This window comes from Zootoca vivipara, chromosome 2, assembly GCF_963506605.1.
Source record: "Zootoca vivipara chromosome 2, rZooViv1.1, whole genome shotgun sequence".
Taxonomy (NCBI): domain Eukaryota; kingdom Metazoa; phylum Chordata; class Lepidosauria; order Squamata; family Lacertidae; genus Zootoca; species Zootoca vivipara.
In genome coordinates this window covers 72,451,591-72,474,950 of record NC_083277.1, presented here as the reverse complement: position 1 = coordinate 72,474,950, position 23,360 = coordinate 72,451,591, and the positions used below count along the sequence as shown (strand labels likewise).

General features: G+C 44.0%; 1 protein-coding gene across 1 annotated transcript; it reads left to right on the top strand.

Annotated features, from left to right (window-relative positions):
• Positions 1–16,475: 16,475 nt before the first annotated feature.
• Positions 16,476–22,799, top strand: PLAC8L1 (PLAC8 like 1). The gene is made up of 3 exons (XM_035099378.2): positions 16,476–16,701; positions 18,436–18,572; positions 22,650–22,799. Exons 1-3 carry the CDS (start codon positions 16,476–16,478, stop codon positions 22,797–22,799), a joined length of 513 nt encoding a protein of 170 aa, XP_034955269.2.
• The last annotated feature ends 561 nt before the right edge of the window (positions 22,800–23,360 follow it).

Genomic DNA, 23,360 nt, shown 5'->3' with positions numbered 1-23,360 from the left:
AAGATGGAGCCATACAAGCATGTGGTTGCATTTCCTCAGCAGCCTACTTTTTTATTTTTATTTTTTAAAAAAAAGGCAGAGGAAGGAGAGCAGTCTGGAGAAGCAGCAGTTTCTGAGTAGCAATTCCACTGTTTCTACCCTTGACTTCATCACTTTGTTCTTGCACCAGATCCATTCCTCTCTTGTTTTCTGGCCCTTTTTTGCAGTGGTGGGTGGGTTGGAGGGAGTCCCAGAGATGCAAGAGTAAACCCTTCTGGTGAATACCAGTAAGTGAGGCATGTGCAACTGCTGTGGCCAAAGAGGAAACTGTAGCAAGGCTCAGGAGGAGTTGGGATCAAAGGGAAGCCATGGACTAGATCAGGCATCCCCAAACTGCGACCCTCCAGATGTTTTGGCCTACAACTCCCATGATCCCTAGCTAACAGGACCAGTGGTCAGGGATGATGGGAATTGTAGTCCAAAACATCTGGAGGGCCAAAGTTTGGGGATGCATGGAGTAGATGAAAAGGCTCCATGGGTCTATTGTGCTCCCTGGGTCAGCAATTCCTCATCCCTGTACTGCACCATAAATCCCTTCACCTAGTTTTTTTAGAGGAAAACAAGAAAAAATATATTTTGCTTTCTTGAATTGTCCTAGGGGGCATAGCAGCCAACTCCTAGAGGCCTATGTGCCTTTGCCCCCCCCCATTAAATATTTGAGGAAGTTTCTTTTGCAAAGGGGGAAAGCTCTATTTTTTAAAGGATCAGCTCAAAGTTGTGCAGCTTTTTTTGCAAATAGGATGGGGAAAGCCCCGTTTTTGGGGGCGGGGTCATCTCACAGTTGTCAATCTTTTTTGCAAATGGGGAAAGCTCCATTTTTTAGGATCAGCTCAAAGTTATTGAGTTTCCTTGCAAAGGGAAAAAATCCTGTTTTTATGGGGTTCAACTCACAGTTCTGCAGCTTCTCAAGGAAAGGGACTCATTTCTACAGTTTCCCTACAGATAATCTAATCAGCCAGTCACATGTCTCCCTCTGCAGACAACAATTGAGGCCTAGGCAAGGGGCCAGGAAGGGAGCTAGCTCTCTTATCTCCCTCCCTGATCTCTTGCAATCAGCTGCTGAGCGGGTTCCTTTCAAAGCTCTCTTTCCCTCTTGTTAGCCTTTAGCCTATTCTAAAAAAAAGAGAAAAAGCAGGACCTGCCTTTAGCCCCTGGGCAATTCGGCTCCAGGGACCACACATTCGCTCCATAAGACACACAGACATTTCCTCTTACTTTTTAGGAGGAAAAAAGTGCATCTTATGGAGCGAAAAATATACTTTTCTAGTACTACTTCCAAAGCATCGTACAATTTTACCAATAAGTTGTACAAGTAAAATACTTAACGCTGGCAGTGGCAAAAACTGTGCTAAAAACAAATAAGACTCCAAAGACTAATTGTGGAGCATACTTTTATTTTAACCTGACACTTAACGTTATTAATCCCAGACCTGATCTGGGTTGTTAACACTCTCCCTAAATTCCACTTGTATTACCTTGCAAGGCAAAAGCACCAAGAAGATGATTGGTTGATGGTGTTTTAACTACCACAGTCACAAGTGGTGTGCTGCAGCTTGGGAAGCTGAGCTGGTTTGAAATCAAAAGTTGGAACTTTCTCCTAAAGCTCAGAAGCCATTCTAAAGAATGCATTTGTAAGAAAAAAATGCATGTGGTAGTTAACATCAAAGATAAAAGCTGGTGTAACAAACTGATGTTCATCAACCAAAATGTCTGTTTTGGACTCAACGTCAAATGCTGTTCACAAACACTTCTTGAAATGAGAAAGTTTCTTTCCTGCTTCCAGAAATTGATTGAATGTTTGAAGGTGGATACTCGGAATTGCACCCTACAGTCTTCCTACAGTTGGTTTTGCATAAGAAAAAACAAAATTCCTCATACCTGTAAAAGAAAAGGCAAAGCAAGATTTTCCTAAGTGTCAGCTCCTTGAGAGTCAAGTAGGATTATGTGCACCCCATCAGAAGAGATGCTTTTTCATTGTTTGCCATTGCAAGGAAAGCCTTTGTGGGTCTGTTGATTCATTGATCTTCCATCCTCAGAAGCGCAGCAGGCATCTAAGTTACTTACTAACCAGTTCCTTTTTCCTACTCCAAAAAAGGAGACGAGTTGGTAAAGGCTACATCCTCTCTTTTCTCCTCTTTTCAATACTTTGATCATGCTCTCTGCAGCCAGCCAGGCTGCCTCCCAGCATCTCTCTAACTATAGCATGCCAGCACGAAAATGAGCAGTTCTAACTCTGCAATTATGCTGTCTGCTGAATGCCTGCCTTTGCGGCAAGAGGAGCCCAAACTGTGGAGGGAGAACAAATTACAGCCAGGGCAGAAGGCTAACTGTGCCCTGTGGCTTGTGAGAGCTGGCAGAAACAGGTGGCCTTGGCCCAGATCCCCTGCTGGCACACACATAACTCGGAGAAAGGCAGCACAGATTGTCAGCCCAGCCAAGGGAACCAACAGGCAGCAGCATCATTGTTTTGCAGGTGATGCTGTCTGCAAGGGAGGGAAATACTTTTAAAAGGAGGGAAAGGATGACAATGTGCTAACTTAATAGCCACAGGTATTACAATACACTGTATGTACAATTGTGGCTCTGAAAATTACCACTTTTTCCAGTGTATAAGATGCTCCCATGTATAAGACACCCTATTTTTTTGAACCCAAAATTAATATTTTAAAATAGGGTTGCCAAGTTTAGGGTTGCCATATTTCAAGAGCCTGAGCCCAGCCACCCACATCTGAACCCATATGCATTCACCATCTGTGTACAGTGGAACCTTGGGTTGTGAACATGATCTGTGTGGGAAGCACGTTCGCAAACCACAGTGTTGCGGCTGCGCACGCGCGTGATGCGATTCAGGGCTTCTGTGAATAGCGCGATTTAGTGTTCCTGTGCATACGCGAGCGCCAAAACCCGGAAGTAACCCGTTCCGGTACTTCCGGGTTTGGCGCGTCCGTAAGCCGAAAACGTGCAACCCGCAGCGATCGCAACCCGAGGTATGAGTGTATAAGATGACAAAAAACATTGTCTTATACACAGAAAAATACAGTATATCTACCCTGTTTCCCCTATTTTAAGACGTAGTCATAAAATAAGCCATAGCAGGATTTTTAAGCATTCAAGGAATATAAGACATAGTGATAGGCTCAGCAGCAATGCCGGCTGCGGCAGGAGGAAGAGGAAAAAATAAGACACCCCCTGAAAATAAGCCATAGTGGGGGGTTTTTGAGGAAAAATAAATATAAGATGGTGTCTTATTTTCAGAGAAACACGGTAATTAGACTCCTGCATTGTCTCTGCCCTTCACCCCCCACTCCACTGCTGCCTGTCTACACCTTTGGAGGCTCTGAAGTTTGACCTTGTTAGAACGGTGTCAGTCCCTCTCTCAGTTTGCATTAGCATTCTTGCACGGCCCGTGTTACTCCCGATTCTCTCGTTCCCAGTTCCTCTGGGGCCAGGCCAGCTCAAGAGCTGTTCTGTAAGTCATTAACGGGTCATAGTGCAAACCGCGTCCCTGTTGTGTAGCTGCGGTGTGCGGTGGCTGGTGGGAACAGTTGACACAGTATATTTACAGCAAACAATATGTGCTACTGCCAAATGGCTTGCTCGTTTTCCATAACATACAGAACAATTACAGTGGTACCTCAGTTTAAGAACACAATTGGTTCTGGAAGTCTGTACTTAACCTGAAGCGTACTTAACCTGAAGCAAACTTTCCCATTGAAAGTAATGGAAAGTAGATTAATCCGTTCCAGACAGGTCCGCGGAGTACTTAAACTGAAAGTACTCAAACCGAAGCGTACTTAAACCGAGGTATGACTGTACCGGCCTTTGCAACTTTTAAAAATGAATGATTAGATCAGGGGCCAAGTGCAGACCTCTGGGTCTTTCTGCCTGGCCCTTGGTCACATCCCTCACCAGCCCTATTTCACACCCTCCTTAATTGTTTTCAATGGAACTGTACACTTAGAAAGACCTCCAAGAGTCATCTAGTCAACCCCCTGCAATACAGGAATCGCAGCTAAAGAATTCCTGACAGCCACCCAGCCTCTGTTTAAAAGCCTTCAGTGAAGGAGAGTCCACCACCTTCCAGGGTAGTCCATTTCATAGATCGTAATGTCAGAATTCTTCCAAACATTTACTTGGAATCATAGTATATTCTGTGTGTCTGGAAGGTGCCCTTGATATTTGACGATGCCTCTTGCTTGCTTCCATGCAATATGGAGAGGGGCATGTGAGTGCCAGGAAATAGCTCACCAGAAAATTTATATTCCTTGCTTTGCTCACCATGCCCACCATTGTCATGTGACCCATGGAGGATTGGCTGGAGGTTCCCTGCCCTCGCTTTTGGTCATTTCTCTCTGCTTCTTACTTAATGAAGCCTGTGGCAATGAGGAAAGCAATTAAAAATTACAAGGCATAAAAATAGTAAGGATATAAAAGCAAAAGCAATGAGCAGCAAACATTTCAGTAAGACATTTCACTGGAGAGAAGGCCCTGTCTCTTGTGCCCCGACATGAGCCACTTGGTATCTGAAGAAGTGTGCATGCACACGAAAGCTCATACCAATGACAAACTTAGTTGGTCTCTAAGGTGCTACTGGGAGGAATTTTTTTTATTTTGTTTCGTTTACACTGAGTTACATTTGCCATTTTATGGCTCATTCACCAAGTTGGGAGACGTCCTTTTGGAGCTCTTCACAATTTCTTTTTTGTTTTAACAGCCCTGAACAATTTGATATAAACAGCAAACTTGGTCACCTCTACTGCTCACCCTAGATCATTTATAAACACTTAAAAACACAGGTCCTAATACAGAGCCTGGGGAATCCACTTTCTACATCCCTCCATTGGGAGAACTATTTATTTATTCCTGCTCTTTGCTTCCTGCTACTTAACCATTTCCTGACCCAGAAACTGGATCAGGCTTCATTCTACTTTGGAAATCATAGCAAGTATATAGACATTTGTAGCAATATCAATATTTGCAAACGAGCTGAATTCTAAGCTGTTTATGGGTTGAGGTTTGTAGATTCTCCTCTCCCTCTAGAAACAACACTTTCCCTTGTTTGATGTCCGCTTCCTGTAGAAAATTGGAATCCAGCAAGAAAAAGTCTACAGTCAACAAGATAAGCAGGGGCAGACTAGACAACGTCTGGCAGCAGAGCTGGCTGCTTTATCTTTGTCATTGAAGAACATGTCTTTGGATTAACACAGAGAAATAAAGGGATGTTAGAGGGGGAAATTAGTACTTGCTGTAAAAGCTCCAAGGGCTGTTATCTACTGTTCTGTTTATTTTGGATCCAAGAGAAATCTGTGTTTTGAGGGGAAGTGACCCATTTGAAATGGACCATTTCTTGAAATGCTTGAGCAGCAACAGAGAAGCTAAATGGACTGCTCTGTGTCAGTTTTATTGATGTCCAGGAGGTGGCACTGTAAGTCAGGAACTTAGCTGATTGGGACTGATAAGATCTAAGGATGTGGGGGTGGGGAGAGAAGAGAGATATTTATTGGGGATAGAAATCTCCATGCAGTTTACAAAACCATTGACTCTCTACCTTACTGGTCTGTAGGAAGAAATTGGAGTAGGTTCATTTTTAACAAGGAATAATCTATCTATCTGTCTATCTATCTATACTGATATAAAGTAAAACGAAGTAGATGAGGAAACAAACTTGCTTTATACTCTAGAACAGGCATCCCCAAACTGCGGCCCTCCAGATGTTTTGGCCTACAACTCCCATGACCCCTAACATGACCAGTGGTCGGGGAAGATGGGAATTGTAGTCAAAAACATCTGGAGGGCCAAAGTTTGGAGATGCCTGCTCTAGAACAAATTGAATGGGAACAAGCAGCCAAAGTCCAGAGGCAAGAGGGATGGGCTCTGACATAGTGGCAGCAGGCAAGAATAGGCAGGGACAGTGCCTATTTCCTGGTACTTTCCCTATTTTATTCTCTTTTTGTCTTTTTTGGGGCCGCATTTTAAAAAAGAATTGTGCATATGTGTGCTAGTTTCTGTCCTCTCTTCTAGGCCTTGTTTTATAAACAAGGAATACAATCTATCAAAGCAACGAATTGCAGGGAAACCCCATTGCAATGAATGGGATTTCAGTAAGTCATGGCTAATTTCCACCCCACTGTTCTCAATGTGACTTGATTGCCACTAACTCGTTGTGTCCTAAATTTCTGAATGGTAGGTAGGAACACTGACTCTAGCACACATGCATGTACAGACAGCCTCTTTCCCATTCATAGAGGGTGATGATAATGAGGAGGGGGCAGACCTAGCATGCTTGTTTCTGCAGCCTCCCCTTGCTTGCTTGCTTGCTTGCTTGTTTGGTTAGTACACCATGGTAACCCTTGAAGGGGGCTCATTTATACAAAGTACAGTATTTGTGAAGAAGAGAGAGGAAGACCAGGTTGATCCTCCTCTTTGATATCTATGCAATTCAGTGTGATGTCTGTGAAGCAGCACTTATGCATGTTCAGTTGGATGTGTATAGGTGCTCCATGCAATCTCACAAAAATTCTGATTGTGTGCAGTGCCTAAAGTCATTCAGCTAACCTTGCACAGGTTTCCCTTGGCACACAGCATGCAGTACAAGTTGGAGGAAAGCAAATACATTTCCTTCTCTTGAACTTCTAGTTAATGCATGTGTCAGTTTAGACCACATGAGGGCACTGTGTCTCTAGTGATCTAGCCAACACTCATTTTTGTATGCCTCTCTGTTTAAGTTAATTCCAGCTGGGCCATCTTGGTTTGTTGTTCTCTCCAGACAAGGTGTCTGCTATTTTCTCTCATCTCCACTAAACCTGTAAATAGTTCCTGCATGCATAAAGCCTTTAAACTCCATAAATTGTAAATGATTATTCCAGTACAATTCACCCAAGGTGCAAGGGCTGCCAACTGTATACAGAGAGAGGTTGAGGACACAGGGGCTGTGCATGCATCGTATTAGAGGCAGGACCAATAACAAAATTCCATGTCCCACACATACCTTCTACTAATGGGGAATGTATGAAGAGAGGTAATGAGTCATGGTATGGGGGCAGGCTCAGGCAGAGAAATAAAGAAAATAAATGATTGTCCCTACTTTCATCTGTGAAACATTAGTGGATATGTAATTACATTATATTATATTATTTTCCCCTTTAAATTATGTGATGGTAGGACACATTATTATGGGAACATTGGGCTCTTTTAAGGATTGCCAGTTGGGGCACAGCTCTTCCTAATATAGAAGGCTTCAGGCTGAAAACTTTCTCCAAACCAAAATGCATACCAAATGGGGTTATTCCAGGGATACCTGAGCTAGCAATTTAGCTTTGAGGCATCTGTAAAGAGCTGCTGGCTTGCCATTTCTACTTAATATACACACCCCTTAATTTCTTCATTTTCAGTTCCTACTGCCTTAATATGAAATTTTATCTTGTCTTCGTGGCTTTGTTAACTTGGTTTTCTAATGTTGCTTTTCTAGAGTTCTCTGATTAGGCTTCTGAAAGGCTGGTAACAAGCTGCAAGTCCTAAAATTGGATCAAACACCACACTGAAAAAGTTTCAGTCTCAATTTAGCCAGACACTGAAGTTTCACACAGTTGCATTTCCACAATTTTGACATTTTAATGTTAGGCCGGCTTTTCAACATTTTGCAGCTTTATATTTTAAAGATTAGAAGGCAGAACAATAAATAAACCTTGCTGAGTGCATGGTCTTACCTTGAATTTTAATCTTAGCTCAGGTGTCAAAAACTAATATTCCGCTTAATATTTCAAAAAGCTCCAAGTGGCACAGTTCTTAAACACTTAAAACAAAAACACAACCTAAAACTAGTAAAAGAGCAATATAAAACACAAAAGTTTAACTACAGTGCCATATATATCTCTCTTACTTATGTACAGTAATACTTTTTCCAATATTTCCATGCTGCTCAAGAACAAATGTTCTTGGGGCAGATTACAAGCAAAAAAATGCCTAAGGAGTCTTGCCAGCAGAAACCCTGCAGGAGGATGTCAGCAATGGGGTTTTCCCTCTCTACCCCCCTGCAATACCCCCTGTAATTGCTTTTTGGAGTGGGCGGTCGGAACAATCTCTAGATGCATCTCACATGGGGGGGAGGAGAGGGGGGTTGTTCCATCTGGCAGGCTGGAATGCTTGCGCTGGAAGAATGTATGTTGCACTATTTTGATCCATCTTGAAATTAAACCCAAAACAAAAGGAAACCAGCAGCACAGAATAACTGCACAATAGCTCCAAGAAGCACCAAATGATATTTAAGACTGCATCAGATGAGATGCACTGGTAGATATAGAGTCAACACCCAAAAAAACTCTAGGAGCCATCAACCCAATTTCATCTGGTGGTGGTTGCGACCATGAGAAGGAACATTTAGCATTTAAGTATGCATTTCTACTAACAATAGACACCATCTGTACTATATAGACTGAAAGTATCAGAGCCGGCACACCCATGAGGCAAGACGAGGTGACCACCTTAGGCAGCAGCGTCCACTGGGGCAGCAGATCCCAATGTTCACCTTTCTTCCCCACCTTGTTCCTGCTGTAGGTCTTCCTTAACCCCTTCTTCCTTGGCAAGGAGTCTGCCTTGGGTACCAAAATGTCACAGGCTGGCTCCGAGTATCAAACCACTTTAAACAGTCAGAGTGGTTTAACAATCAATCAATAGAGGTATCTTAACAACTCTCAGCATCCTTAACAAGCCACTGTTCCCAGGATTCTTTCGGGGAAGCCATGGCTGTTTAGAGGGTTATGATACAGCTTTAAATGCATAGTGCAGATAGGGCCATATTTGAAAACAATCTTCTGTCATGCATCTTCATATGTTAGTGTTATGTAAATCTCCTAGGATCTGTGTTTTTACGCAATAAATATAATTTGGTTGGAGAACTGCATGGCAAAATTTAGAGAAGCAGAAATTTGAGAGGGTATATTTGTTTGCGTATTGTTTTGGGAACTGAAAATTAGATATCACATTTTAATGTGAAGCAAACCACATTTCTCCCCCATTTCTTATCTGCTGCAGCAGATTGTTTCGAAACATAGTGATTTGACAGAGAACTTCATTTCCCATGTATATCCTTCTAAAATATTCTAAAGATGGTCTTTCTGTCTTTAAATCAGCAAAAAATGCATACAGTAGAATGGGTGTTATTGGGGTGTTTGCAGTTCACAGCAGTAGTCTATAAAAAGTTAATTTATTGTGACACTAAAATGGAGAATGCTGTGATGTCATCAGTCTTTAGGTGCAAACATTCTAGAAACTCCCCTTTCACTCTTCAGTCAAAGCTGGATCATTTGCCTACTTCCTTATTTCCAATGGACAAGCTTGTACGCTACTGCTTTACTACAGCTGAGAAAACCCCATGGTCTGAGATTTTACCCTCATCACTGGCTGTTCCTTTGCCAGCATCTGACAGTTGGAATGGCTCCTTGCATATGATGCCGTAAGAAATAAATTAGCTATTTATTTGTTTGGGAAGCACGGTTGGGCCTGCATTTGAGATGGTCACAGCTGGTTTCCCTGCTACGTGTGGAAATCTGTCTGAAGCCTGGATAACTGCTGCCAGCCAGTGTAGTAGACAATTCAGAACTAGACGGAGCAATGTTCTGGTGTGGCCTAAAGCCATTTATGCTGTTCCTTCCTATCCTCTCTACTGCTGAGCTCGAGCACTTCTTAAGATAAATACATTGAAACTGTTGGTATAATACTATGGAAATGCTTTTTCTTTTTGGTCTTTTATGAAATCAAAGCTTTAACACACAATAAAATAAAAGTTTTAAAAACAAAACTCAAATTTTAAAAATTCTTAATTCTGTTTTTAAAAATTAGGCTAATTTACACAAAGCATATAAAGCACATTAATACTAGGTTATGTCACATATTGTCAGGTTCCTAACGGATTATTTTGGTATATTTTTATGCCACCCTTCATCAAAATTCTCCCACCACCATCACATTAGATTCACAGCAGTCCTCTAAGGCAAGTTAGTCTGAAAAGGGAGCAAATGGCCCCAGTGAGCTTCATGGCAGAGTGTGGATTTGAACCTGGATCACCCTGGTTCTGTTGGCCTTCCAACACCTGCAATACACAAGCAACCCCTTCATCTCCAACCATTTGGACAAAACATAAGAGAGAGAACCTGTGGCCCTTCCAGATATTGTGCAACTACAGCTCCCATCACCTGACTGTTGACCACGCTGGCTTAAGTTGCTGTGAGTTGCATCCCAAAAGATCTGGAGGACCAAAGGATGTCCATCTTTACACTAGACAAGCTATGCCTGAACAAGGAATGCGAGCACAAGTAGAGGTGCCACACTTGCCTGATCCCTGGATACTCCACCCTTGCCATAGTCTTGTTGCTGAGCAACAACATGCAGAGCTCAGTGGAGTGGGAGGCCAGCCAACCAGAAGAGTCTCTGAGGTGTACTTGCCTGGAGGCAGAGTCAGCATCCAAAGTCCAGTCCAGTCCTAGGGTCAGGTGGACTGCAATCCACAGGTTCAAGAGTAAAGATGAACAGGAAGCAGCAAGACAGGACCAGGAACTACATGTGCTGTTTCCAGCATCTGACTGCTGCTGGAAGCTCTGCTTAAGGAGACTGAAGCCAGCTGGTTCTCATCAGTGCTTTCTCCTCTGTGTTCTTGAATGCTGATCAGCTGCAGGTGGAGTCACTCCGCCTTCTTCCCCTTCAGGCTGCTGTTCAGCAGGTGAAGCTGACTCCTGGCCCATGACAGCCTCCAACATTCACATGTTGAGCACATTTAGCGGAATGCGCTTAGAAGCCTTCGTGGAATTGAGAACCTTGATGTCAAACAGATTTAAATCAAGAACCCTGGTAAATTTAATCACTTATAATTCCTATTCAAACCTTGTACAATGTTGGATGCTCAGAGGTGAAATGCTCAGTGGATGATACATGCAAGGTCAGTCAGTGGTGGTGCATTTTGCTCATGTTTACATTCCCTATGTGGGCTATCAATGTCTGAACAGGGCTACATTTCCTTAAAAATATGTAAATGGCTAATCCTTGGTTTCTGATAAAAACTCTTCATTATTTGAGAGACTGCCTTTTCTCTTGTATTCATCCTTCATTTAAACAATTTCTATAACAAGAGATAAAAGTCAGAAAAGATAATTGGTGAAAACCATAAAACCAGGCTTCAGTGAAAATGCCTGCTGGAATAAAGAAGTTTTCAGTCAGTGTTGGACGTTCAACAGGGAGGGGGGCTGTCTGACCTCAACTGGAAGGGAGTTCCACAGTATACGGGCAACCAGTGCAGGTTTTTGAGCGCTGGAAATATGTGCCAGCGCTGTATACCCAGTAGATCGTGGTGGTTTGCAAGAGAGTTTCTCTTGCAAGTTGCAAAGACCCCAGAAGCTCTGCAGTAACTGTGAGCAGGGTCTACAGTACAGTTGCCCCTGCTCTGTGGAATAATATTCTTGTCAAAATATGGAATGTGCCCGCTGTCTGCGCTTTCAGGAAACAACTGAAAACATTTTTGTTCTGGCCGGCTTTCCTAATTGTATAAATGGAACTTGACCATGGGTGTCTATTTTGTAGTATTTTAGTTTTGTTTTAAATGCATTTTTTAAAATGTGTTTTTTGATGTTTTTAACGGTATGTCGCCTTGAGACGACTGTGTGGAAGTCGATTAATAAATTGGTGATGCTGATAGTAATATGTACCATGCCACGTATGCACACCTGTTGTGGCATCATATGGCCCCCTGTAACTTTTCCAGCTACTCTTTTTAAGTCCCTGTCTAGTAGATTCCTCTGCTTATCTTAGTGCATCCACATTTTATCACAGATGGCCAGGATGTAAGTCAAGTCGTTATCAGGCTGCAGTGTTGTGCACAAAGTTAATGTTCAAAAACACCAAGGTCTGTGTACAGGACTTCCCTCCAGAGTGTTATAGTTTAAGACTGAAAACTATTGGTATTGGCACATGAGGCAGCTACCTTGATTTAGTGCTACTTTGGGATGACTCTGTTTTTCTGCTGTGGTGGGAGGGTGGGGGAAATAGTCCCTGTAGGGCACTGGAGTGTCAGTTTAACCATTGTGATTTACAGAGATCCTGCAGTTGTACAAAAGTGCCAGAAAAGACAATTCAAGGGGAAGAAACTAGAGAGAGATATCCTTTTGCAGGAATGCTAGAGGAGTTCAATCTCAATTTTTATTAACCTCCTTGAAGTTTCTGCACCTCCGGCTTCCGGGTTCAGCGCCAGCGTCGATCGGCGGGGTTTCGTCTCGTCTCCGAGACGGCCCGTCTCTGCTAGGAGTGGGGAGGGCAGCGAGAGCAACGCTGCGCCCCTTAGAACCTCGGGAAGGGCGTCCCGAGGGCAATTTGCTCGGCACAGACCCAATCCGGACTCCCCAACTCTTCGGTTAGCTCTAATAAGAGCTCCGGAGCGAGGAGGGTAGAAGTCGCGGGGGCCATTTTGAGCGGCAACGTTATTCTAGCAGGGAGAAGCTTCAAGCCAAAGGCGGAGAGCGCTGGATTCTTCCGAAAATAAAACGATTGGAAAAGACTGTAAGTAACCTCACGATTTGGATTATAAAACAATTTGGTCTGGGAGAGAGGGGAGAAAAGAGGAAGCCACCCCCCCCCACGGCAACAAAGAGACAGTAAATAGAAACCCGAAGCCATAAACAGAAGATTTGTAATTCAAAAGGATCCCTCAAAGGCATCAAAGAGAATATCCCCTTTGATGCAGGGTGAAAAGGGGAGAGAGACTGTGGTTTATGACTGCCCTGCAGCAATGAGGTAAAGCCTAAGAAAAACCTTTCTTTCCCTCGGGAGCCGGCAGCCCAGGCAGTCCGGTGAGTTGATCAGGATTTATAAGTCAATTTTTACTTCACTTTGTATTTCTGGACTTTGTGGAATTTCTTTTTTGGCTTGGGTGCTTGTGAAATGTGAGTTCGAACTTTATTGTTAACAAGACTTGAAGAATGCAGCCAGCTTGTTAAAATGGAGTCGAGAAAATAAACTGTGATCATATTCCACCCCACGTGATAAGTTTTGACCTTGGCAGGACTGAAATATGTCAACAAAAAAGTGTTCCCCTGAGTTCCAGCGGTCTGTTTTGACCTTAATGTGGGAAACAAGAATAGAGTTATGTCAAGAGGAGACACGACGACAGGAGTTACAGCAGAAATTTCAGGAGGTGATGGCGGAATATGATTTTCTAGGAGATGAAGCTTTTGACACTGAAAAAGAGCAATGTGAGAATGACAATGATGGGGAAGGAAAAGATGAAGATGAGGACTGTGATGATTCAACACAAAATGAAACACACCATGAAAAAAATGATGACTCTACTCTACAAAAAGTTGGATGGAGTGCCCTGCCTTTGAGGGGGGCACGATTGGTATTATTGGAACTCCAGAACGCCCACAGGGAAGAAGGAAAAAATATGCAGAGAAGAGAAGAAATTCAGGGGTCCTGTATGGTGACCTGGATGGCAAGAGACTGTAAACAGGGGGTGGGGTGAAGGGAAAGTGATGTTGTGATTATAAGGATGGATTAACAGGTTTATAACTGGTCTGCTGATTTTGGAATTTGCTGGATTGGGGGGGGTGGAGCCGGTAATCGGGGATGTAAGGTTAAATTGAGAATAGTTATAGTTTTAAAAGTGAATGGATTTTGGAAAATGTGAAAATATGGAGGCTTATAGAGGGAGAAAAAAAAATTAGGCACGGGAAGAGAAAATGGGAGTTTGAATTTTCAGTGATTTGAATATTAGATGAAAATGTTAACAATTGATTTATAAGTTGTATAAGATACAAAGGTGTATTTTTATAAAGTAAGAAACTGTTGCAGATGATAAAAAAGGGATGAAAACCGGGGAAGGGGGGGAGGGGAAGCCCATAAAATATGGTTTTTCAACTATGAATGCAAGAAAAAATTTTCTGTTTTGTATTGTTTTTTTCTTTTTCTTTTTTTTCTTCGCCCTTTCTTTTTCCCCTTTTTTCCTATTTCTATTTTTCTCTTTTTTTGGTATAACAATAGATGGTTGGATGGATGTCCTCCTGCGTACTGCCCTGGTTTGCTGGAGCTCCCTGGTGGCAGGGGGGGCTTTGGGGTCAGGGGAGGGGGAGGAGGACAGAAATCCAAGCATAAAATGGACCATTTCTGACTGTTCACAAACATGGGATACTTCTGTGGCAGGGGAGGACCCATGTGGGTGGGTAGGAAGGAGGTGGAAAAGGGGTTTAAGTATGTACCGTTTTTTTGTTTTTTTGTATTTTGTAAAATTAATAAAAAGTATGTTAAAAAAAAAAAAAGAAGTTTCTGCACCTCCATGGTCCACTCACAAAATAATTTGGGTGTCTCAGTTTTGTTTTGTTTTTAATGTCTTTGGTGATTTTGCCGGGAAGTGAAAGTTTGCAACTGCAGGGTAGTCTTTACTGACCCCAGTATCTTGGGTGGGGAGCAGTTTTCTGCACTTAGGAGCCTTAATTTCATTAGGTTTATGGCAGCCACTGAACAGGAACATACAGAGAGGGGGAAACATTTGCCCATCCAACTCCAGATACTGGTAACACAATCTGTGGGAATGCAATTTTTCAGGACCCTGTCAGAATTTATATTGTGCATTTGTGATGATTTGTGTTCATGGCAGTATTTGGGTAGTTATATGTTATCCAACTTTCCATACTGTTTGCGCCTGCAGCGGTTTCAGGGTGAGCATGCTGCTTCATTTCCAATCCGTGCTTCCCCCGTAGCTGTCTGCTGAAACCCTGGACCACGATTCTATACCACAAATGTTCCAGTTTAATTTTTGTCCTGCTTCTGTTACACTATAGTGCTCCTCCAGGTGGTAATAATGCTGTAACATTGGGGAGAACAAAACTGAAATGATGTGTGGCCAGTCCTGTATAAATCCATCACCAATGCACTATTATGGTGTCAATGACATGTTGAAGAATGCACCCATTTTTTAAAAATGTGCCAATTTGGTGGCTCCCTCTGCTCTCTGCTTCTGTTGTTTTCTACTTATCTTGTCCCCTCACACTGACTGCAGCGAAGATTAAAGAGGAGTCACCATTTTCAGCTATCATCTACACTTCTTGAACCATTTCTTTGTTGTTTCCCTAATGGCAGATTGCAGTTAGAGCGACTATTGAAGAACACCTGCAGTCATTCTGACAGGCCCATGCACCCTCTCCTGTCCAACTCCCCAATCTTTCAGGACTATAAAATGGAATATATACATGTACCATTCAAGTAAATTTCCAGGATGCCTCACAATAATAAGTCAATTTTAACAACAAATCTATGTGACACATCACAATTTGCTTTTTATACATGCCTAAGTTTCAGAATGGGACCCAGGTGGCGCTGTGGTTAAACCACTGAGCCTAGGGCTTGCTGATCAGAAGGTCAGCGGTTCAAATCCCCACGACGGGGTGAGCTCCCGTTGCTTGGTCCCAGCTCCTGCCAACCTAGCAGTTCGAAAGCACGTCAAAGTGCAAGTAGATAAATAGGAATCGCTACAGCGGGAAGGTAAATGGCGTTTCCGTGTGCTGCTCTGGTTTGCCAGAAGTGGCTTAGTCATGCTGGCCACATGACCTGGAAGCTGTACGCCGGCTCCCTCGGCCAATAATGCGAGATGAGCACCGCAACCCCAGACTCAGTCACGACTGGACCTAATGGTCAGGGGTCCCTTTACCTTTACCTTTAAGTTTCATAATAGATTGATTGTGTAACATGGAGGACTACTGTTTAGGACAACAACAACAAAAAAAACCCCCTCCAAAACTACAAAGGCCTGCTGGGTATGCCCCATTGGGTCTGCACCCCCCCCCCAATGCACAGGCCCTTCTTTGGAGGCAAAACTGAGCAACAGAACAAAGCCCAGTAGATAAGTCACATCAGTGTGTACACACACTCACATCTTTCAAAATACCATTCAAAATACCATTAAGTCCTCAAGCCTAGTTAAAACGAATTTCTTGAAAGGCAGAGAATGATGCCAATAAGCTGGGAAGGTTAAAAATGCAACTTTGAAAGAAAACCCACACAGGCAATTCAGATTCCCCTACCTTTTAAAACTATAAATCATTTAGTGCATTCACTGTATTGCTAGATCTGTGCTCTGAACAGTTGGCTGGTTTGGGTTTTTTTTAGCATGGAAAAGGAAAATTACCATTAGGCAGGTGAATACAGAAAAATGTACCTAGTTTGTATATTTGTCCTTAAAGTGCTTTGATCACAGGTGATTTCTTTCTTCACTAGAGACTAAAGGGCACTGACAATCAGGCATTATTATTATTTTTGTCTTTTGTAGCAAGTGGAGGGTGGAAACAGTATTGGCACAAACAGGGAGAAATTGAATTCGCAAAAGGGGATGATTGCTATAAAACAAAGCAAATGGGTAGCACTAAAAAAAGAATCTCTTTCCTCCTGCCTCTTTCAGACTAAAGATGGCGAAGTTTATGAGTCACTTTGCTGCTAAACCCCAGGGTCCCTGTATATATTATATATCTATCTTATTCTTTATTTTAAAAATCAGGAACAAAAACTCAAGAGGGCCTGTGACAACACAACCAACTCGCGCTAGTGGTGTCACAACCACCATCACAACCATCATGCGTACTGGAGGCAACTGGTCCACTGGGCTGTTTGATGTCTGCAGCGACAAAAGAGTCTGTAAGAGTTTCAATTGCTTCTTTCAAAGTTGTATCCCAGGTGGGCACAGGAGAGATGAGGTTCTTTTTAATAGACTTACTTCAAGACTGGTGATTGAAGAGCTTCATCCCATAAAAGTTGCTGTTGAGCTAATGGAGTTGAGATGATATTGGAGGAAAAAAGAGTAAAGGGCTGTCCTTGGATCCTTGACCCAGGTCTGCCTGTATCCTCATCTGCTGTGCTTTATAACAAACTACCCATCAGAAAGCAGGTTGCTTGCTCTCTTACCAAGATATTGTTGTATTAATATTAAACCTGATTTTCACTACTATACTTCTGAGGGATAGAGAAGGTCACATTAAGGTTTTCTTAACAACGGGAATGATTGCTTCCAGTGAAGTACAATCCTGGCTCCAAAAATATTGTTGTGAAACTGACTTTTAATGGGTTTGGTTTCGTTCAGTTCTAGACATCAGATATAACAGAGCTGAATGAAAAGGTGGCCTCCTTTGTAATCATCTTTGGCATAGTGCATCTTATACAGTGGTACCTCTAAATACGTACCTGATCCGTTCCAGGGTGCCATTCGCACCCCGAAACGTATGTATCTAGAGTGGCACTTCTGCGTATGTGATGCTTCTGTGCATGCACGCATGGCGGAACCCGGAAGTAAACACTTCCGGGTCTGCTGCGTACCTAACCTGAAAGTACGCAACCTGAAGCATACGTAACTAGAGGTATGACTGTATATGTCTTTAGTCTGCTTGTGGAGTACAAATCATGTGGGTTATCCATAGATTAATGGTGGGGGGCACCCTGCACTCAGCTCTCAACCTGTGGCTCCTAGGAGCTATCAGCATGTGACAGCGGCCACACCCTGGGAAATGGCTTCGACTAGCTGACTAAACTAGGTGAAGGTAGCCGATGGGTCTCAAACCCTCAGTGAGTTAGGGACTTCTCCTGCGTGTGGAGACAGGCACCAGCAGATTGAGCAGGCAACACTAAGTGTGGGTCCAGTCACCAGTGGTCAAGAAGGTGGTCTCTGCATGTGCTGTAGAGGGAAATGAGGGGCAGATGGGTCTTGTCAACCTGGGAAGGGAACCCATCCAGGAGAAGGAAAACTCTGATCTTAAACCTCCGCTGCCTTGCGAAATATCTTCAGGAGAAGAAATGGCTAAGGAGTAAAGCCTACACAAATCTGGAGTGGAGTTGCTAAGATGGTTGGCTCATTCTGGCAACTCTCGCAGTCTAGCTGGTGCCTAATGTATTGCTCTGCTTGCCTTTGGACCATATCAGCGAGGCTGAGGGGAGGGGGGGTCTGGGCAGCCCACGACCTCCATACACATTGCCCAGCTGTACGCCCCGGGGAGGTCACTTCAGTGGTGCAAACACAGCAGTTTGACTTCCTCCCCAGAGGTGCACTCCATTGTTACTTGAAGCAGATGTAGTGCTATTTTTCTAGAAAAAGAGGTGCTGAAACTCACAATTTACACTTCCCTTGTTCTCTTGTAATGGCAATGGTGCCCACCTGAGAGGTGCTGGAACTGAGTTCCAGCTGAATAAAAGCCCTGGGCAGATGCCAACAACAACAGCAACAACAACAGCAGTGTATGGAGGATTCCAGCCTATGATAGACATGGAAATTGGACATAGCGACATGTGGGTCCCTTCTAACTTCATAGTATGAACATACAACGTACATATACAGCTTTTGTCATATGATCACATCCTTCCTGTGGTTGTGCTTAATGACAGGTGTGTGTGGTTCACTGTGCAGCTTGTGTCTGGAATGCAGTATTGCAAGCCGATTCGGGGAGTGCTTTTGTTTCCCTCTGCTGATGGGTTCCACCTTGGCCTTGAGAGTTGGCACCAGGGAGAGTCACAAAATACGTGTAAGTCCATGTAAGTGTTCTATCCAGCTCCCACAATGCACAGTGTAGGAGTGGTGTGCTTCCTACCCTGTGGAATTCCCTCGTTTCTCTCTCTCCCCCCTCTCTCTCTGTGTGTGTCTGTGTGTCTAGCTGATTCCATCAGTCATGGCCTTTGAGACATCTCTGAAAACCTGTTTTCTCTGGATATTCACTGAAAAGTATTGCTACATCTGCCGCTCCTGGGTTCTTGTTGGTTTTACCTCAGATTTCTGGGCTTTGTTGTGTGCCAACCTGTATTTTCCTGTAGCTGGCTTCTCTTAAACTGGTTGCTTTATTGTAACTGTGGAAAGGACCATGGATCCTGTGGTAGAGCACATACATACATGGAAAAGGTCCTCCGTTCAATCCCTGCCATCTCCAGGTTGGGCTGGGAATGCCCCCTGCCTGAAACCCTTGAAAGTTGCTGCCACTCGGTGTTGACAATACTGAGCTAGATGGACCAAGCATATAAGGCAACTTCCTGCACTCCTGGTTTGAAAAATTCTTATGAATGAACTTGTGTGTGTTCATTGGAATGTTCACACACAAATATATATAGGTATGTACAATTGTAAGTCACCTTGGCAGGGGCGTAGCATGGGGAGGGCTAGGGGGGCCATGCCCCAGGCGCGTGATATATTTTTTTTGGGGGGGGGGGGAACAAGCCAGGCACACCTAGGCAGGGATCCCTGCCTTGCCTGCCACTCAGGGTCTCTGGGCCACTGGTGGAGGAAGGGGTGGGTGGGTACCACCACGGCTGCCCCCTGGACATGTGCTGTACCCCCCCACTGTGCCGGGCACCACGCTCCCATGGGCGGCCTACCACGCCCCTGGGATGCACACCAGCCACGCCCCTGCCTGCTCTCTTCCCCCAGTGCAGCTGCATGCAGCTTCACCACAGCTCTGGGCCCTGGATCCCGGCCTGGCCTTACTGCTGCACCCGGGGGGCCCTGGCCAGTGTTGGGGGGATGCACCCACCAAGGGCCATGTTGGTTGACCTGTGGGTAGGCGGCACAGCATGAACCCTCTGTGCCCTATGCCCGCCCAGCAGCAGCGAGGGTTCAGCTGGTGCAACAAGTTTTGTTCATCTTCTGCTCCCAGACCCTGGCCTTGCCTGGTGTGTGTGTGTGTGTGTGTGTGTATCCGGGTGCCAATAAAGGATGCAATGCCACTGCATCTTGGGAAGGTTCTAGTCTTGAAAGGAGGCTAAGAAATATTTAGGAGCACAGGAAACTGTTTTATACTGCATCAGACCACTGGTCCATCTAGCTCAGTTTGTCTGCACTGACTAGCAAGAAATGCTAGTCTGCACTGACTAGCACTGACTCCCTAGAAATGCCAGGGATTGAACCCGGGACCTTCTGCTTGCAAGGCAGATGCTCTTCCACTGAGCTATGGCCTTTCGCAATCTGAAAACAAAGCCAAATCTGGGCATCAACACTTCTCCCTCTCCCCGCTGTTGGAGGCCGTAGCTGTAGTTTAAAATCTGTTGAATGACTTGAAATATTTTTCAGGGTGAAAAGTTCAGAATAAAAACTCTGTGCCTCATAGTATGCGTACCTCGCCTTTCCAAAACCACCACTGTTCCACTCTTTATGGGGCAAATATCTCTTATTCTGCTGGTGTGGTGCCTCCTTAAAGCCAAGCGAATGCATTAAACCTTTGGAATAGCCTTTCTTTCTTAAGGAAAATGCAGTGCTTATGTTTATAATGGCATGCCAAGCCAATACCCATATTTTAAAAGTAACGGGAAAGAACAGCTCTGCTTTATTTTGCTGTAGCTTCAAAATTGCACGGCCCATTTTAAAATACCATTTTGAGGGCGAAATATACATTTGCTCCATATTCAGGAAGACAGAAGGGAAAAGATGCCAGAAGGAATCGAGGAAACGTGATGTATTTTCTCACATAGCTTTTATCCTGATAAGGCAAACTTTGTCATATTAATTTAACATTTTGTGGGAGTGCATTCTGTGGTGACTGGGGCCTGTTGGATGGTGGGGCAGAAGACAGGGAGGGTAGGTGGAGCCACAGCCACTGACAGGCAGAGCCCCTGACAAGATGGCTGCCAGGTGGGGGCTAGCTGAAAGCAGACTGAAGCTGGTGGGGGCAGTGCTCCATTTGCCTCCACTGAGTGCATTGTGAGGTTGAAAGTACATCAGTTCTGGGATGTTTGTGGGATACTTTAGTTAGGATGTGTCTGTAGTGGAAATTCTCTACTCTTTGTCGAAATAAACTTGGAAATTCAGAAGAAGCTATCTACCCAATGAAATAGGAGCACTTCCTTGGCAGTGTATCTTAGGCTGGGCTAAAGGGTGAAGTGCCAGGACTGAGTGCATGTGACGCAGTGGAATGTAGGTGCAACATGCGCTGCATGAAGGAGCAGCACATCTCCACTGAAAGAAAAATGACCCTGGAGCTGCACCATTGCGCTCCTGAACAACGAGTATGTGGCAAACACAAGGTTGCGCCCCAGGGAACGAGGTAGAACCACCAGCACCCACCATTTTGTGCCATGGACTTGATAAGGCCGCTGTGCATATTTTCACAGGGAAATATCTCTATCAAAATGGCTCTTTCCCATCCATGCACATTTCAGGAAATTGGGGTTGTGGTGGTGAGAGAAAAGCAGTGTGGAACAGAACATGTCTCCTAGGTAAATGCAGGCATGACATCGATTCTCACAACCTCTTCCCCCTTTAGCCACCAGCCAGTAATCAGCAAATGGCAACCAAGTCAGCAAACATTCCCGGGTTGGCATCCCCCTGGTGTATATATACCAGGCTTCCTCAACCTCGGCCCTCCAGATGTTTTGAGACTACAATTCCCATCATCCCTGACCACTGGTCCTGCTAGCTAGGGATCATGGGAGTTGTAGGCAAAAAACACCTGGAGGGCTGAGGGTGAGGAAGCCTGATATATACTATGCGACACCACCCTCAGCAATATGTTCTCTGTGGTTTAGAAGATACATTCTCTCACACTTTTTTCTCCAGCAGCAAGAGGCTGGAAATCTCACTTACCAACCACCTGCATTAGGCTGGGTGGGGAGAACCAGCTCAACTTTTCTGTCACTGAAAAGGAGGAATGCTATCGGTGTTTGTCTGTTCTGTGAGACTAAGGGCTGTAGTTCTCTTCAGGTTTACCTGGCTGAGCATAAACCCCATTGATCACAGTGGGATTTAGTGCTGAATTAGACACACAGATAATTGTGCTGCAGAGTTGTTGTTTTTAAAGACAGTGAACCCCACTGATCACAGTGGGATTTAGTGCTGAATTAGACACACAGAGAATTGTGCTGCAGAGTTGTTGTTTTTATAGACAGTGTCTGGTTGTAGGGCAGGGGTAGCATCACCGCAGTTCAGAAACCTGTGTTGCCAGGGTGTGGGGAAATAGGCTTGTTTACTACCTTTAAAAAGGCAGGTGTGATCTTCATTTCAGTGCTGGAAAATGTGAGGAAAGCCTTGACCCTCTAGGTAAGAAAAGAAAAGCTGGGATGGGAAAGGCACACAATCTGACAAAACATTATTGTGTGGGAAAATCACATAGTTATAACCATAAAAGAGAGAGATGAACGAACAAACATTTTTGCCTCACAGGGGATAGGATGTGGCTAATGATTGGCTGATATCTGTGTCCCCATTGCTTCTCAAGTGAAGAGGGTGCAACTAGTTGAAATGTCAGGAGCTGGGAAGCAGGTGTCAAGCTGGAAAATGGAAAGGCCAGTAGCCTTGGGAAGCCTTAACAGCACTTTGCTAGTCCCCACTGAAAGGAGGGCTCTGCAGTTTAATGTTGTAGTTTTTAATTGTCACAAAGGAAAGTAATGGGTTGGGAACATTGGGGTCTTGATTTTATGTATAAATAGACTAAATGGATGATGTATGATATTGTTTAGTGTGGAAGAAACTCATGATTTCTCTCTCTCTCTTTTTAAAAAAGGGTTTGAATCTGGGTGGGGAGGTAGTGTACAGGGAGCCTAATGAGACCACTGCTTAGTGACATGGAAAAATGGTTTCTCAGTCATGAGGAAAGGTTCTCTTCCTCTCCCCACCCCTGCAGGGAACCCTGTGTGAAGACTGGATGGCAGTTCATTGTTGCTGGCCTTTTGCAGTCTGTCAAATGGCCCGGGAAATGAAGAGGAGACCTACATTCCAGGTCTACGAAACACACACATCTCCTCCTCCTCCAGTTGAAGATGCCCTTGTTTGAAAACCTTCAGAGGTGATTGGGTCATGATTGGCTCTTCTCCTTGCAACGACAAAGTTGGTTATACTGTTAAATAAATAATGCATTCATGTGCCAGATCAAGTTTTTTTCACCTTTCTGTTTCCATGAGAGAGAAACTGAGACACTTTCAACTGATGGTCTTAATTTGTTTTATATTTGGTTGAAAAGGAAAAATATACTAGACATGGTAAAATAAAATAAAAAATTCTGCAGATGCCTAAGATCCAGGTTTGGGACAAGTACTCTTTGGCGAGAGAGCTCCAGCAGAGAATTAATATCACAAATCATGCAGCAAAGCAATGTGTGGAAATATAGGCTGTTAGACCTTTAAAATATCCCTTTCTAAGTCGCTTCCAAAGTAGCATAGAAAAAGACCACACGTTTGGTAAGTTAAAAATGGTTTACTTACAAACCCTTGAAAGGTCAGATTCATGTTCTTTTCCATACAGCAGCAAGAAAAGACAGGCAGTATAACTTAGGTTCCAAAATGGTAAATGTTTCTAAATTATTTGTATAGAAACACAAAGATGGTTTGCTATGCAG

What these genes read in the sequence shown, in the direction of transcription:
- PLAC8L1 (XM_035099378.2), top strand. Translation starts at nt 16,476, where the DNA reads ATGGCGAAGTTTATGAGTCACTTTGCTGCTAAACCCCAGGGTCCCTGT. An exon ending in CTGCAGCGACAAAAGAGTCT is followed by an intron (nt 16,702 to 18,435) that starts GTAAGAGTTTCA and finishes GCTTAATGACAG; the next exon opens with GTGTGTGTGGTTCACTGTGC. An exon ending in GGGAGAGTCACAAAATACGT is followed by an intron (nt 18,573 to 22,649) that starts GTAAGTCCATGT and finishes CCACCCCTGCAG; the next exon opens with GGAACCCTGTGTGAAGACTG.